The sequence below is a fragment of the Cebus imitator genome, unplaced genomic scaffold (genome assembly GCF_001604975.1).
Source record: "Cebus imitator isolate Cc_AM_T3 unplaced genomic scaffold, Cebus_imitator-1.0 Scaffold45, whole genome shotgun sequence".
Classification (NCBI taxonomy): Eukaryota; Metazoa; Chordata; class Mammalia; order Primates; family Cebidae; genus Cebus; species Cebus imitator.
In genome coordinates this window covers 13,189,336-13,206,980 of record NW_016107360.1, presented here as the reverse complement: position 1 = coordinate 13,206,980, position 17,645 = coordinate 13,189,336, and the positions used below count along the sequence as shown (strand labels likewise).

Below are 17,645 nucleotides of genomic sequence, written 5' to 3'. Positions count from 1 at the left end.
TCTTCATACATTCTTCATTTCTATAGAAGTTTTAGGTTAGCAGATATTTCAGAACTTTTAAGATAATATTTCACTGTCTTCCAGCTTTCATTGTTTCTGTTGAGTAGTCAGCTTTCCTCCTCCTTTGAAGTAAATGAAAGTACTGTTTCCTTTTCTATGACAGCTTTTAAGGTTTTCTCTCTCTTTGATTTTAGGAAAATACTATTCTGGGCAAGTGTGTGAGTGTGTGTATACACATACACATGCTATAGTATAATATACTATTACTAATATATTATGTGTACTATTATGTGATTAGTTTGCTTTGCATTTATTCTAGCTAGGATTCATAGAGCTTCTCAAAACTGGCTTGGTAACTTTAGTCAATTTTGAAAATTTTTCAGTCAATACCTCTGAATGTTACTATTTATTTCTTTTGCGCATTTCTTCCTTATCATTTTATCTTAGAATTCCAGTTAAACGTAAGTTAAATGTTTCATTGTCTCATATATTTTCTTTTCTCTCTCTCTCTCTCTTGTATTTTCCATACCTTTATTCTCCATGCTTAAGTCCGAATATCCTCTACTGACCTAACTTTCAGTTTATACAGTCTTTCTTCTACTGTGTCTAATCTATTGCGAAAACATCTATTGAGCCCTTAATTTCAGTGAACAATGAATGAATAACTTTTTCATTCCAGAATTTCCATTTGAGTCTCTTTTATATATTTTAATTCTCTGGTGAATTATCTCTTCTGTTACCTAATGTCCTGCATATTTTGTTCACAGTTACTTTAAAATGTGTACTTGATAACTCTAATATCTGGATCACTTGTGATCTCTTTCTGTTATCTTTTATCTCCTTTAATTTTAGTCATTTGCTCTTGTTCTTTGTCATGCCTACTAAATTTTATTAAATGTAGGAGAAAATGTACAAAAAAAGTATGAAGAAAAATGTTATTTTTCTTCCAAAAGGATTTAATTTTTTCTAGAAGGCAGAGTAGAGGCATATCATCTTGATTCAGTATGGGATTGAGGTGATTGTTTCAGTGCTTGATTTCAAGGTTTGTGAGGACTAACCTTTGTTTTTTTATTACTTCCAAGGCATTGTCTTTCATGGATCTAATGGAAAGCCTGTGGTGTTTACCAAGTGCTGTCCCTCCTTAACAGGCTTGCAACTCCAATTTTTCTTTTGTTTCTTTTGGGGTTTTCTTTGTTTTTGTTTTTTGGTCTCTCAAGCACCATAATACTACTGAGCTCTTCATTCTCTTACCTGTCACTTTTGACTTGGCATCTTGGTCAGAGAAGCTTAAAAATTGGTGAATTCCCCAAAGGGAAAAGCAGCACAAAATGTTAGGGTCGCTTCCTTGTGATTCTCTTTTCTCTATCATCATGGCTTCCCAAGGCTTGGTTGCTCTCTGATACCTTTAACAGTGGTTTTCTTTTTAATTCAGCTTCTATTGCTCTATGAAATGAGGTTGGGTTGATACAAGCTATGGTCACAGTCAGAAGTGGAAGTCCTAAATTACAAACAGTATTAGGACTGATTAAATGGTGTATGTAGGAAGCCTTTTGGGGATGCTGTAAAGGAGCACCAAAGGTCTAAACTGCTCTAGGAATGTATACCATTGTGATGGCTACATGTGGGTCTCCGGAAGCATCTAGGAGCTCCTTTTCTCCTTCTATTCAATAACCATTTGCTACACCAGAAGTGTACAGTGGGAGACCTCAAGAATCATTTCCCTGAGTGCTATTGGAGCAACTCCCAGCCTTGATCTCTGCTCTGTTTTTTTCATTCTTTTGAAAGTGACTTATTGCATTCTGTGTTAGGAGGTCTGCTGACAAGCTTTGGCTTGCTTTTTATGCTCATTCCCAAGTACCTTTTCAATATATTTTTACTTGAATGCTGTTTACCTTATTTCTACTTAGAGTCAGTGTCTGAAAGCAAACTGAAAGATAAGATTTAGTAAATGTGGAATGGAATAAAAGCAGTAAAAAGAACTTCCATGTAAGTCAGAAACCACAACAAGCAAGATTCTCTTGAGGGTATGCATCATTCTATACTGGAAAGCAGAAACCATAAACCTAACCTACGTATTCTGCCTCCCTAACTTGCAGCTACCATATGGCTCTTTTCTCTTCCCTGGTAGGTAGCACCACCTTTACAAATTTGCCCATGTCAGAAGCCTGAAATGGGGAGGATGTGTTGGGGATGGATAGAGAAAGTCTCACTTTATTTCTGATTCATCACTGATTTTGTTGGTTCCACCTTACTACCCTCTTCTTCCTCTTCTCCCCATCCCTCCCATGAGCCCTATCATCTCTCTCCTGATCTGGTAGTCTCCTAATTTGCCTCCTTAGTATCTAAGGAGGAGGCTAATTTGGAAGAGAGTTAGCCTCTTCCAAATTAGCCTCCTCCTTAGACACTAAGTCATTCTTCTACAATGCAAATAGAAGCATGTCACTACCCTACTTGAAACCCTCTAGGATATATCTGGAATAGGCAAATCTATAGAGACAGAAAGCAGATTGATGGTTGTCAGAGGCTGTGGGGGAGAGGGGAGTGAGAAGTGATTACTAATGTATATGAGTTTTCTTTGGGGTGATGAAAATATTCTGCACCTGGATAGTGGTGGCACACCACTGTGAATGTACTAATGCTACTGAATTGTACGCTTTAAAATAGTTAAAATCGTAATTTTATGTTAAATGTATTTTACCAAGTTGATTTTAAAGCCATATAGGATAAGGTCCACTCATCCCAGCATGGGACATGACATGGTCCTGCTGGTGTTTGCCTGTTCATCTCTCTCTTCTGTTTCCCTCTATTCCTGCACGAATGGGATGACTTACAGACTGCTGCAGGTGCCCAGTTTCATGGCCTCTGTATTTCCATGCACAGTTTCCTCTATCTACAGTGATCCCTCTGCTGCACACACCGACAGTTTCACGCCCCCCTGCATCTCCACACACAGTTTCCTCTGTTGGTGGTGATCCCTCCACTCCCACGCCACCCACCACTCTCCATTCAGTGATCTCCTTAAAGACCCCCAAGAAGCTTCCCCTGACACATCTCCATCAACAAGCCCACTGTGAACTTCTCTCTTTTCTGTCATCTAAACAGGCACAACTGGGAAGCCTTTACTGCCCGGTCCATGTTTCTAGTTCCAGGGAGAATTACATTGTTTTCTAAAAAATAAAGGGGAATGAAGCTTTAGAGTGTTTGTATAACCCTGTTGAAATTCATGACACATTTGTGACCCCCTGAACATCTGGAACACATGAGCTTAGAGGCTTCAGCTCTAGTGTTGAGGCACCCAAAATAGACAGTTCTATCCAGGGAGCCCTGAGATTAATCTTGTCACACTTAAATATGTAATTACAGCCCCGCCACATTTTGTTACTAACCTCTAAAAGCTGCCAAGTGGCCTGTGTCTTTGATTTGTGAATGATGAGTGGCTTGACTATAAACAAAGTGGTTTATTTTTCCACATTCAAAAATATATTTAGGTTTGAAGTTAATATCAGCAAAATGCTGTATGCAAATCTGCTTGAAAATATGCATTGTTTGGGAATTTTGTGGCATGTGAAATAAGCTTTGTTCCTTAACGAGCTTTCTTTTCCCCCAGTCTTAATGACACAATTTACAGTGTCATTGGGTCATTACATATGGCTGCTGGGAAATTGGACTGGGGTCAGGTAGGTCACTGAGAAGAAGAGTATGAACACACGACCCCTTCAGCTCTCCTTCACCACTTGATTATTACAGACAGGGAAGGGGTGTGTGAGTGTGCCTGTGTGTCAGTAAATACCAGGGGAGTGGATGCCCAGGACATGAGGTCGTGAGTAGGTGTTAAACAAATTTCTACTTGTATTCTCCCTTGATGTAAACAGAGAATGCCCTGCTTTGCTGCAGAACAGAAAAAATTCTAAACAGTGGTTCTCAACAAGTATTTGGAACAACAGCATCAGCATCACTGTGGAATTGTTAGATATGCAAATTCTTAGGCCCTGCCCTGGACCTTCAGAATTGGAAAGTCTGGAAGTGATGCCTCACGATCTCTCTTAATGAGCTCAGGTTTTTTGTTGTTGATGTTGTTTTTGAGACAGAGTCATGCTTTGTCACCCAGGCTGGAGTGCAGTGCCTCAATCTCAGCTCACTGCAAACTCCTCCTTCCGGGTTCAAGTGATTCTCTTGCCTCAGCCTCCTGAGTAGCTGGGATTACAGGTGCCCACCACTATGCCCGGCTGATTTTTGTATTTTTAGTAGAGATGAGTTTTCACCATGTTGGTCAGGCTGGGTCTCAAACTCCTGACCTCATGATCCACCCACTTTGGCCTCTCAGAGTGCTGGGATTACAGGCATGAGCCACCGTGCCCAGCAAGCTCAGGTATTTTTATGCACATTCAAGTTTGAGAGCCATTGTTTTGTTTTTCATTTGTTTGTTTGTTTTTAAGGTAGAATCTCACTATGTCACCCAGGCTGGAGTGCAGTGATGCCATTTTGACTCACTGCAACCTCTGCCTCCCAGGTTCAAGAGATTCTCCTGCCTTAACATCCCCAGTAGCTGGGATTACAGGCACATGCCACCACCACGCATGGCTAATTGTTTTTTACTTTTAGTAGAGACAGGGTTTCGCCAGTCTGGTTTCAAACTCCTGACCTCAAATGATCCGCCCATCTCAGCCTCCCAAAGTGCTGGGATTACAGATGTGAACTACTGCACCTGGCCAAGAGCCATTGTTTTAAACAACCTTTTAAACCAAGGTTTTTGATGAAAATGTAGGAACACTATGTTCTAGGGTAGTTAGGTTGATATAGGCATATATGCTTACTTACTTATTTATATTTAAAGATGGGATCTCCCTTTGTTGCTCAGGCTGGAGTGCAATGGCTCAGTCAGCTCACTGCAGCCTCAAATTCCTGTACTCAAGCGATCCTTCTGATGTAGGCATTTTGATTCTGCATTCCGAATATGAATAATTGTTAGAAGAATCATGAAAATGACCAATATTTACTGAAGGCCATCTCAGGCTGGGAACTGTGCTAAGTATTCCAGGGACATTATTCCACTCACTCCTCACACAACTCACAACTACCCCACAAGGTAATACTTGTTTCCCAATTATAAAGTAAAGGAATCTAAGGCTCAACGAGGTTAAGTCCCTTGTCCAAGGTCACACAGCATGCAGTGTCTCTTGCCGTGCTCCTGCACTCTGACTTCTGATCCCGGGCTGTGAAACACTGTGCTGTCCTTTGTTTATCCTTTGTTAGCTGAAGCTCTGGTTCTGGGGCAGGATGACCTTTAGCTCTAGGGTATTCAATTTATTGCTGCTCTGGACCATTGCTGCCAAACTCATTTCCAGTTGAAGCAGCTGGGTTTTCTCACACATATAACTTTGTTAAGTGTCCTCAGCTGAGCTGAAGCTGCACAGCAATCACTCATCAGATCCTGCCAAGGCCAAAGATATGGATGAAAATCTGCAGGAAGAAATGTCTAGCCTGGGATTGCAGGGCAGCAAAAGTTTCCCTAGAGGGCCCTATGAAGGGGTTCTTGTCACACATGTTTAATTTCAGTCTGCGATAAAAAGTGGGCATGTTGGGTTTCCAGTTGCAAGCTTGTACACAAATGGTAGGTGGGTTCCACTGTCATTGCAACGAGGCACAAATGACCACTGATCAACTGCAGCTTAACACCGAAGTTTCACATTTGCATGTGAAAGTGTTAAGTCCGGTCCCACATCTGCAAATGGGATCTGCCTCCCTCGCTGTTCATATGAGAAATACAGAAACACAGAAAATCATCTGTTTATATCTGCAAGATTTTTTTTCATCAATAAACCTCAGAGGGCTGCTGAGCGGTGAATAAACATGTTCTGTGACTAAGCTGGAAAGCTCAGATCAAAGGTGAGGAGTGACTGAGTACTAGGATTTGATTTAAAGCATCACACCAGTGTTTCCATCAGAAGTCAGGGTTCTAGCTAGTTTTCTGACTTACAGTTGTGTGACTTGTGCAAGCCACTGAATAATTACAGATAGCTCGGTCGCTTCAATTCTTAGGTGAATGCTGCTCCGTGCAGTTGTGCAGTGCACAGCTTATGCAGCTGCAAGCTGCAATGTAAATTTCATCTAATGATGTTAATCCTACGTACTGCACATCAAGATTGTAAGATGGAGGGCGTTGGGTGCAGATTTTCAATACAATAAATTCACTATGCAAATATACTTTTTCTGCCCCAGTTTCCTTCAGATTGAGACAAGTAGAAGAACCCAGCCTCTTAGGAAGGGGCTTGTGAAAGTGAACTTTAATTGCTGATTGTGATTCAGCAGCTAGAAGTTACTGAAAGTGATGTCCTTTTTGCGTATATTTACTTACTTCACGCACTTACCTCCTGTCCATTCTCCACATATGCAACAGGACATCTCAGGCCAGGCTGACCTCTCCTGCATGTAACTTCCTAACACTCAGTTTCAGTTCTTGCCCTTTTGGCATTGAATCATGACAGCTTCCCGTTTCCCTCTACTTAGAATATTAGCTGACACGCTGGAGGCTTAACGAGTAGAGACCAGTCCCCTTTTGTTGATTTGATCTCATCTTCATTAAAGATGTTTTAGGAATGTTTTATGCAACCCAGCAAGAGCTTGGGCTGCATAGGTATATGCAGCTGTCAGAACTGGCGAGCCTATACTTAAGCATAGTGAGTTTCATTGTATCTTAACTTGACTCAAAAGAAGAAAATCTGTAAACACATATTGAATGCTGACGAATACTGTGACGCTAAAGTATTTGAGGGAAGCGCATTATGTGCCCATTTTACTTTGCTATGTGTCAAAAGATAAGATGGATTAATGAATGGATGTGTGATGGATAGAAGCACTCTTACATGAGAAAGCAAAGTGAAGTGCATGTTCATGAGAGACTCAAAATCGTCACTATATGAATTGTTTTTGAATTTGCTATATGTTTTAAAATGTTTTATAATCCAATATTAGAGAAAAAAGAATGTTCTAACTCTATGCTGCTCAAAATAGGACTTTTATTTCAAGTGTCAAGGGTGGTGTTTTTTTTGTTTGTTTTAGAGATGGGGTCTCATTCTGTCACCCAGGCTGGTGTGCGGTGCGTATGGCACGATCCTAGCTCACTGCAGCGTCCAACTCCTGGGCTCAGATCCTCCTCCCACCTCAGTCAAGGATGTTTTTGCTTTTTTAATTTTTTAAGAAGCAAAATTTCCCCTTTATTACTGATAAAGGCCAAGATGGAAGGTATGGCTCACTGTGAGGGCCAATCGGGCTGGCTAACTGAAGGGTGGAATTTAATAGACAATCCACCCTGTTGTAGGCAGACCTGATGTACCCCAGAGGTTGTGGGCTGGAGGTGGGCCTCACCAGGTAATACTTGAAGTCCAGCACTCCTAACTGAGGGGAGCAGGCAGATCACTCTCAATAGGAAAAAGACAAGGAGTAATTTTCGATTTTTATACTCATGAGAAATGAACACAACTTTGTGTAAAATTAAATGTTTTGAAACTTTTCTACCTTGATGTGCCCATTATTAAAGCCATCAATAGCCAGATAGGCAGCCTGTCCAAAGACATGCATTGGGAGAGTACATTCTGTGTTTCATGTAAGCTTTAAATAGAGTTTACTCTGAATGAAAACTTTTCATGTATTTAGAATATCCCTTTCTCTAAATTTATTTTCTTTTACTTTTTAAGGTAATTGTTCGAGGTGGAGGACACCTTTTACCCTATGACCAGCCTCTGAGAGCTTTTGACATGATTAATCGATTCATTTATGGAAGAGGATGGGATCCTTATGATGGATAAACTACCTTCCCAAAAGAAAACATCAGAGGTTTTAATTGCTGAAAAGAAAATTGTTAAATCAGAAAATGTCATAGAAATAAGAAAATTACCTTTTCATATCTGCAGCAATAAAAATTATCCTTGAAACAAGTCAGCTTTTGTTTTTGGGGGGAGATGATTTATTATAAAATTAACATAAGTATGAGTAAGAATTACATGATTTAACTTAAAGGACGAAAGGAATGGATGATGTGACACAGACAGAGATGCATAAATGAAATTTTGGGGTCTTGAATAGGAATTTTTAATTTCTTCCAAGAGCAAGTGAAAAGTGCAGTTTTAACAAGCTGTAACAACATCTTTTTCTGTCAATAACAGAATTTTGTCATGCCATGCATATGAAGATGTTTGGCAAATATTATTGGATAAGAATAGCTCAATTATCATCCCAGATAAATGGATGAAGTTATAATCATTTTGGGGAAAAGCTTCTCAAATGTATCAAGTCTTAAAAGAATTCTTTGAAATAGAAATCTTATACATAAAAGTAATGATGAAGCAATTATTGATAAGCAGAGGATCTTATGCAGAGAACAAACTTAATCTTTGCCTTTTCATTTTCTTTTTCCTTTTTTGAGTTTGTTGGTTCATTTGAGGTGTACACACTTCTCAAAGAGCCTGCAGGCTACTTTAGTTACAAGAGCCATTTTAATTTGGGCTTCAGATTCTCTACTTCTTTTCCCCAAATAAAGAACAACCTAATTTTGTATAATTGCTAGAATATCAAAAAATTACGATAAGCTGGCATCGATATATAAGTTTATAAATATGCATACATTAGCCATTTTCTAAATGAAATATCACATCCTGGCACATCTTTTTGATTTATGTATCATGTGCTCACATCTCTTTGAAATTCTACAAGACATTTGGCTTTTTCCACCTCGCTTCCTTCTCATATTACCCATCTATGAATTGGCTCACTGGAGAATTAAATTTAAAAATCAAAGTCTGTTCTTGTGGCAAATATTTTATGGAGTTTATTCTTTTAATTTCTCATTTTGTGCCTGATTTCATCCAGGTTTGTGATTTTCCTTTTTTAATTGTTCATTGTGCCCGTGTACTAGAAGTCATTAAATCAAATACTCTTCATCGAAAGCAGATTTTAATTATTGCAGAGAATAAACTGGGGCAGTGTAGGATGCAAGAAGTTTTTCATGTAGTCCCTTCTGCAAGTTAAATTAGCTGTATTTGGTCCCATATCTATGAACTGGAAAGGGCACTGACTGGCTGGGAGACCTGGGTTTAGTCTCATATGGATCACACATGCGCTGGATGTTTTTGGAGAAGTCACTTCACCATACCAGCCTCCCCAAAACTCAAGGAAGGTAGCCAGAAGAGGAGACTTCTGAAGTTCCTTCTGGTTCACATGTCACTGGAGTAGTACCTATTTTCAAGGGTACTACGAGATGACCCAGTTGATCCTCATTATTCAAGGATTCCATGTTTGCAAATGGAGTCTACTTGCTAAAAACTGCAATCCCAGTATCAGTACTTGCTCTTTTGAGGTCATGTACAGAGTGGCAAAAAATTTCAGTTGCCCAGCATACACGCTCCCTGCTAGGGTCAAAGAAGGAGACACTCTGCCTTCTTGTCTCAGCTTTCATACTAGAAACAATTGCTTTTTTTTTTCTCCCTCTGTCACCCAGGCTGGAGTGCAGTGGCATGATCTCAGCTCACTACAACCTCTGCCTCCTGGGTTCAAGTGATTCTCCTGCCTCAGCCTCCCAAGTAGCTGGGATTACAGGTGTGTACCACCAAGCCAGCTAATTTTTGTATTTTTAGTAGAGACAGGGTTTTGCCATATTGGTCATGCTGGTCTCGATCTCCTGACCTCTGGTGATCCTGCCACCTCAGAGGATCCAGGCATGAGCCGTCATGCCCAGCCCAGTTGTCCTTTTCTAACTGTCTGTTTTGTGCCACATTTTTGGGCATTTTTGCACTTTTTTGTGGCTGATTTTGCTGTTTACAATGGCCTCAAGCATGGTCCTGAACTACTGTCTAGTGTGCAATAAGATTGTGAAGCAACCTACAGAGAAAATACAAGAAGTAGGTATTTTGGTTGTTCAGGCACGAGTTAAAGTGCTGTTGGCCCTGAGTTCCATGTTAATGAATCAACATTTTAAAGGTAACTAAGAAATATACTTAAGGTTATGTATTGATCAGTTGACAAGAATGTTGTGAACACAAGCCTGAAGGAATCTAAACCTGTATTTCTCTTAGAAGCAATGGTTCGGAATTTGCTAATTCTGTTTGCATAGACATTATAGAACATAGCTACAGTGGATAAAGAGAATCGACTGTCTTTCTAGAGCACTTGGCATAGGGACTAGCACATGATAATAGCTCAATAAATGGAAATTGTAGATGTTTTCATTTTGATCATCTTCCTGACCCAGGTACTAGGACAGTGGGGAGTGCTGACCTGGCGGTGGGGGCACAGTCGTCAGACTTCCAGGAGCAGCCCTAACCAACTCATTTGAGGATACAGTTCCATGAAGATTGAATCTGGCAAGTAGTTTACTTTAGAAGAAGAAAGGGAAACTAAAGAAAAACTAGTTTTTGGATTTAATTGTAGAGAGCCCTTGGTGTAGAGACTCTCCAAGTACAGTGCGTGCCCTCCATAGATGTTCAAGACAATCCGTTACAGTCCAAGGAGAAAATACTAGGATGTCTGTCTATATTTGCTTCATTTCAAAATGAGAGCACAGTTCAGCTTTCCTAGTATTTAATGCTGGATTCTCACGATGCCCTCTCTCAGTTCAGACATGAGACAGATGTCTCATGTGACTGCAATTGCTGTAAGCAGACAACATCTGCAAAGACAGAAAGGCATATGGAAGAGGTCCACAGAAGCATCTTCTCACGGTCCTGCATCTAGCATATTGCCAATAATTGCACTGACATTCATATAGGATGTTGTCAGTATAATTCGTTTGATAAAAACAAAGCCTTCAAAGAGTAGGACGATTATAACACTTTGCAATTTGATGGCCAGTGGTCAAGGGGGACTTCTGTACCACACTGCTTGTCTCATGGTAGTGCATTTAAAAGAGTTGTGGAACCTGAGGCTGAGTCATGGATCCTTTCTTTGACAAAAAGAAGTGCTGCAGAAGTGCCATCATGGTAAGTGGTGATTGTTAGTATGTCACCTAGCAGATATTTTTTAAAAAAGTAAACACACAATCCACCTTTTCAAGGTAGAAGTGATCTTTTCACTTAGTAAAATTAATTTGTGAGAAAGTTAACTTTTCAAAAGAAAGTGAATCTCTGGTAAAAGCCTTTTGAAAACAGATGTTTGGAAATGTTCCCATCTTACTATATGCACATTACAAAAACAAAACTAAAAAAAAACCTTAAAAGCAAGGAAAATTTCAACAATTGTCTTTGTGTAATAGTGAAACTGAAAAATGAGATTTGGGAATTACTAAAGCTCATCTGGTGAGGCATTTTTTTCTTTTGGATCTACATATCTATGTTGAGTGTCTTTTTCAGCTCTGACGGACTTTGAAACCAAGCATTGAACTGTATAGCCAGACGATTGAATGGCTGTATCACAAAAGGGTAACCCAAGACTTTTTGAAAATGACAAGACATATTCAAAACATTGTCCTATCGAAGATATTAACAGTAATATTTTAGAAAGCATTTTTACCATTAAAAATCAAATACAGCCAGGCGCGGTGGCTCAAGCCTGTAATACCAGCACTTTGGGAGGCCAAGGCGGGTGGATCATGAGGTCAAGAGATCGAGACCATCCTGGTCAACATGGTGAAACCCCACCTCTACTAAAAATACAAAAAATTAGCTGGGCATGGTGGTGCGTGCCTGTAATCCCAGCTACTCAGGAGGCTGAGGCAGGAGAATTGCCTGAACCCAGGAGGCTGAGGTTGCAGTGAGCCGAGATCGCGCCATTGCACTCCAGCCTGGGTAACATGAGTGAAACTCTGTCTGAAAAAAAAAAAAAATTTTTTTTAATTATTTAAAAATTTCATTTTTATCCTTTTGCAGTTTCCACTTTGATTAAAATTTCATAATGTAAATATTGTTAGTACAGTAGTGGCATGATTATACTTTATAAATTAAGTAATAATTTTATATATGATATATTTATAAAATATATATTATCAATACAATTATGAAGATATATATAATAATTATATGTTATATAATAAACATATAATTATTTCTTCCTTTATAAAGTATAATCATGCCACTGCTGTATTAACAATAATTACATTATGAAATTTTAAATTTAAGCCAATATATAAATATATAAAATATATATATTATATATGTATCTTCAGTAATTTTTTTAATGATAAAGTTGAAAGCAAAAAGATTTGGAGACCACTGTTTGAGATGACAGAAAGTCTAAATTTAAAAGTAGCCTTAAACTTTGTTCCAATTTTGTTATGTTATTTAAAAAGGCAAGGCATCTAACAATATATGATTCTTTTATATGAAAGAAAAGGAAGGAAAGACACACACACACACCCTTGAGTTTTCACAGCTAATGGCAGAGCCCAACAGGAATCAAAGTGGGTCTCTGTTCATCCCCATCCTCTTCCGATAAGGCACCCTGCTTCCGATCCCTCAGCTCTTCTTGTCCTATCAGTGGGTAGGTGTTAGGGTCTGTGTTGTCATTAATAACGGGCTTTACTTGGAAAGTGGTGTAAACCAGATCCTTGGAAACTTTTTGATGCAGTATCCGCTCTGGAGACCCAAGAGGGGCTAATGTAAATTTGGATTGTGATTCTCTGGAAAGGACTAAGAGCTTTCATTTAATTATTGATTGATGTGAAGTTCCCAAGTTATATTTTCTAATGCCACCAAAAATATGACAGTTAAGACCAGAAACCAAGGGCTAAGATCTTGTGGCCAGCTGCTTGACTTAAACCCTATTTCCTGAGGAAAGTTTGGCGTTCCCTTTGTTTCTTCTTGTGAATAACCAGCCTCTGACTCTTAGTGCTAATGATAGATGGGCCTGGGCTGTGTCCATTTTGTCCCATGTAAGCCTCTGGCTCTAAACTCAGAAACCATTTCATTCTCCATGCTGGGTCCCTGAGGGGTTGCCCCCTGGTGGTCAGGGCCAACTGTAGAGGTGACTGGGAGTGGCCAGGAAGTGTGTTCCCCGGGGGAGAAGCACAGCTACCTGCACAGATGTGTTTACTTTTTCTTGCATATTTGTAGTGGTTATTGTTATTAAAATCCTGAAGATTTAAAAAAAGCATTTAGAAAACCAACCTGAAAGGGATTGATTTTGTTGCCCCTAAGACACCGAGCCTAGGAATTAAAAGCAGACTGTGATTTATATCCGCTCAACCCCAAGGAAAGACATCTGCTCAATCATTTGAAAGGGATTTTTGGCAACCTCAGGAGCATGACGCGTGCTGTCTGCATTCCCCTGGGCGCTGTGTGTGTGAGGACAGCAAGCCAGGGCTGCCACTGCTGCTCACACAGATTTCACCAGAAACTGCATTGCGTCTAGACAGGTCTTTGGGGCAAATGTTAATCTTTTTCTTAAATCTTTAATTTTCAGATTGCAAAAGAAAAGAGCTGTTTGTTGCAAAAAATTCAAATGTAAAAATTTCCTCTCACCAATCCCACACCCACAGCCAGTGGCAGCCACTGATAACTCATCCCAGGCTGAAGAAGGAAGGCAGGCCGTCTTGAACTCAGTGTCACCAGGACTGCACTCAATGGGGGAGAGACAATTGACCCCCACCAAAAAAACCCAGGGCATTGTTACCAGAAGAAAGGGAGCCTGGATGCTGGGCAGCCAAGAGCCAAAAAATATCCACCATATGCAGATATCAAATTTCCATAAAAAGATTAAAGGCGGTCTCTACATTTTGACATGCAGTGGGAATACACACTGGTAATTTCCCTAATTTCCCAATGAATATTTACAATCAGAATTCACTTGTACACCTAGTCATGTTTGATGATACTTTAAATTTTCATACATGAATCAAAGGGAGCAAATGAAGTGCCTGAGAGAACGGCGAGTATGGGGCGGGGGGCGGGGATCTTGCGTGAGAAGAATAGGAAAATCTAGACACGCAGCACCAAGGACAGAAATTGCCCTGGACTCCTGGCTCAGTCAAGCTTCCATCTTACACCAGGATGTGCCCTGTTCATCTTCTTGAAGACAGGACCTGTTCTGCGTGCCGAAGATATGGAGACAAATCTAGCCAGCTCCTCTGCCGCTGAGATCCGTTAAATGGGGAGAGACGCTTATGAAGGGAAGGCTGGTGAGCACCGCATGAATAACTCCTCCTGGGGTGCTGCCTACTTTAATAGATGAAGGCCCAAATTGCTTTGAGAGCAGAGGACAGAGACCGTGACTAATTCCTCCAAAGTGAGGAGTTGGGGTGAGACTGGAGACCTTCCAGGGGAAGAGATGCCTTCTCTTATTTTTGTCTTCCCACCCATGATTATTTAATTATTTTGTTGCAAAATCTGAATTTGCAAATAAGTGGCCTAAACTTCTGTTGTGGGGGAGTAGAAGGACCAATTCCCATATTACACTGATTGGAAGAAACCCCTAACGGTCATGCTTTTAGTTTCTTGTCTCTGTAGAGTCAGGAAAGATCTAGAAGGCTGTCTTCCTGAAAATCCATCCATCAAGTGGCCTTGGTGGCATGTGAAATGGCATTTCCTTACTAAAATCCTTGTACACTGCATAGTAGCATGCCAGAACATGCCATCATTGACCAATTTCCCATCTCCCCTGGGAAGAGAAGTGTTCTTTAAGGAGGACATTTTGAAATGGCCCCACACTATGACTCACTGGAGGAGAATGCCGGAGGCTTTGGGGCAAAAATAAACAAAGTTAAAAAAAAAAAAAAAGGGTAAATTCTGTCAGAAAAATGTTTGGAGTGATGTTGCCTGGAAAATGGAAGCTGATCTTGGACTGGATGGAAGGTGGATTTTGTTTACTCCAATGAGTGAGTTTGTTCAGGGTAAAATTCCACTAGAATGTCTTATTTGGTAGGGCTGTATGGGGCAGAGGAAAACAAATTAATCAGTCATGGTTCCCTCAAATGAGCTCCTCTGTCCCCCAAAAATGTTACTGTTTGTTAGGCTGGTGACTCAGAACCGTTCCTTAAAAGTTCTAGTTTCTTATGGAATGAGAAATGCAATTCTTTTTTGTCCTCATAAGGAAACCAAGCTCCATGTGGTTTTGCTTCTAGATCACATTCTTCCCTCACTGGACAGAAGAGAAAGATGAACCAGTCGGGAAAACATGCGATTCTCAGCTCAAGTTCCACATTTTCCTCCATTTCCTGCCGTTCAGGGGAATGTTTGTCTCTTCTGGGGTTGGAGTAAGGTAAAAAAAGAGTTGATAGTCACATATTCAATATAGAATCATTAAAGGAAGAGAAAAACAATTCAGTAACCTGTGTGATTAGGGCATACGCAGTTATATAAACTGAAACCAGGTGGTTTAAAACTACCAGTGCCAACAACTCCCATGGAGTTGTCTTTTAGTAAAGAAAATGCTGGTAAGGCTAAGAATGCAGAGAGGTTTGTGTTGTTCTTCCCTACTTTTCACTCCAAACAAATCCTCAGATTCTCAACAGCAGGTACCATAAAATGAAAACAGAGACGAGAATACAGAGAGACAAGGAAGTTGTGGGAAGCCTTGGAAAAGACCAAAAGAAGGTAAAATGGGATGAGTTCTTGAACCACTAGCGGCAACGTTTGCTACCACCCCAGAAAGTGAGATGAACTTTAGGCTTGCGCCTTTCTCCCCAGCCCCAGGTGCAGGTGCAACCCCCACCTTTGAAGCCCAAGGTGCTGCTGGTCTTTGTGATGATCTATCTCCCTCTCTGCCCAAAGCCACCAAGTGAAGAGAACAACTTGGCATTTGGAGTAGAGAGCAGGTGATGACAAGCATCTCTGGGGACTGACGTTTGACACCGGGAAATGTACCATGGGAGCTGGCAAGGGAGAGTTGCTGCGTTTCCATGTGTACCATGCTGAGGGATTCTAGCATCTTGATAAATTTCTAAAACAAATTGCTAATAAATGGCATAACAAAGAGAACTACTAAAAATCAGACAGTGTAAAACAATATATGCCCCAAGATATGCGATTTAAAGCCTATTTCTTCTCGCATTTGCCTGGACAGATTTCATAAAGCCGCCATAAAAGGATTCTGTATTTATGGGGGAGAGCACTTGAGGCTGCACAGGTCTACTCTTGTTCCTCAGTAATGGACACCCTTTTTGTTCACTGGTGCAGCTGTTTCAAACCATGTCCACTCTCAAACTCCAAGATGACACAGTGTGGCTTCCCTTACTGACTCTCAGCGAATGGTCTTGTCTCCTACCTTACTCAGAAATCAAAGCAACCCAACACCATATCCCTCAATTTTTCTTTTTCACCACCACATACTGCCACAGCATCATGACCCATGTTCTCTTCCTATCACAGGGAAAGTCCCGCCCTCTCTTCTGAGCTCCCTGCCCACGGCTCCAGCTGTCCTAATGGAAACTCAGCTTCAACGTGACCAGCCTGCTCATCCACCCCAAACCAACAGCTTCCCTTCGTTTTCCCTGGCCTGCGAGAACATCCACATTCTTGCCATCAATAGCTTTCTCTTGTCCTCCTTTTACATTCACCCAGTGGCCAAAGCCTGTTTATTCGACTTCAGCAGTATCTTTTGTAGCTCGCGCCTCCTTTTTCTTCCAGTTTCTAGATGATTGCACAACCTACTGAAGGTCCCCCTGCTCTAGTCTTTCACCAGTCCCCACCGTTAATCCATCCTAGACAGCGTTGCTATTTCATTTTCTAATGCACCAGTCTAATCAACTCACTCTCTGACTCAATGGCTGTCAAGTATTAAGTTGATGTCAAAACACCCTGGCTGTGAAGGCCTGCCACACACTGACTCTAGCCTGCTTTTTTTAGTTTCTCACTGTTCAAATGTGTCCAGTCAGATGAGGGGGATTACTTACCTTCATGCAAACACCACCTCTATTTTCTTTCTGTTCAGCATGCTCTGTCTGTCAAATGAAATCCTGCCCAGCCTTCAAGACTCAACTCAAAAGCATAAGAGAGCCAGTAAGCCTCCCTCCTTCCTCGTTCCCTTTACCCACCCCCTGCTTATAATCACGTTCTTCTGTGGATTCTCTGTCTCACTCCAGGAACGCATATTTCTGCCTTTAGTCAGAGTTCCTGACATTTTCCTTCATTTTTCCCCTTTTGAGCAGGTACAGCTGACCCTGTGTCCTTGCTTTAGGGAGGTGAACAGCAGGATGAGATGCAGAAGGACTCTGGGAGCATTTCTGGCTTTTGTTTCTAAAAAGCCAGAGCCCAAAGGGAGGATTGTGTTTGAGGAAACAGAATGGCTTGGAAAAACACGCAAGAATTGTCAGACTAAAAGGTAATTCCACCAGATGATGCAAGGAGCAGGTTCAGTGGGTTCTTCTTGGCAGGGGCCAGGTCTGGGCCAGAGCCAGGGGAGGAAGAGCCTCCAGGTGGAGGAGCTGGGAGGGGCAGCAGCAGGTACTGAGGTTTTCAGCCTTGCTCAGAAGCAGAGGAAGGCCACCAGGTGTGAAGGGACCTTGGAGACGGGCCCAATGTGATGGCTTGATTGACAAAGGATCCTTCCCAAAGCCCTTGTCATCACATAAGACTCTTGGAACCTGACACAACCTTGGTGTGGGTGAGGGGAGGAATAATTGAAATTTCCCACTGTGCCAGCAGAGTGGGAACTCATAATTTTAAAATATCATTATAGAAAAATTCACATTTCTTATCACCTGAATTTGTGATCCAGATTCATTA

The 17,645-nt window shown here is 40.9% G+C and overlaps 1 protein-coding gene across 1 annotated transcript in view; it reads left to right on the top strand.

Annotated features, from left to right (window-relative positions):
• The window catches only part of CPVL (carboxypeptidase vitellogenic like), a 152,726-nt gene extending 144,792 nt beyond the window's left edge, over nucleotides 1-7,934 (top strand). Inside the window, exon 13 of the mRNA XM_017527074.2 lies at nucleotides 7,695-7,934. Within this exon, the coding sequence (XP_017382563.1) occupies nucleotides 7,695-7,805 (111 nt within the window). The 3' untranslated portion in view covers nucleotides 7,806-7,934. The remainder of the gene's footprint in view (nucleotides 1-7,694) is intronic.
• The last annotated feature ends 9,711 nt before the right edge of the window (nucleotides 7,935-17,645 follow it).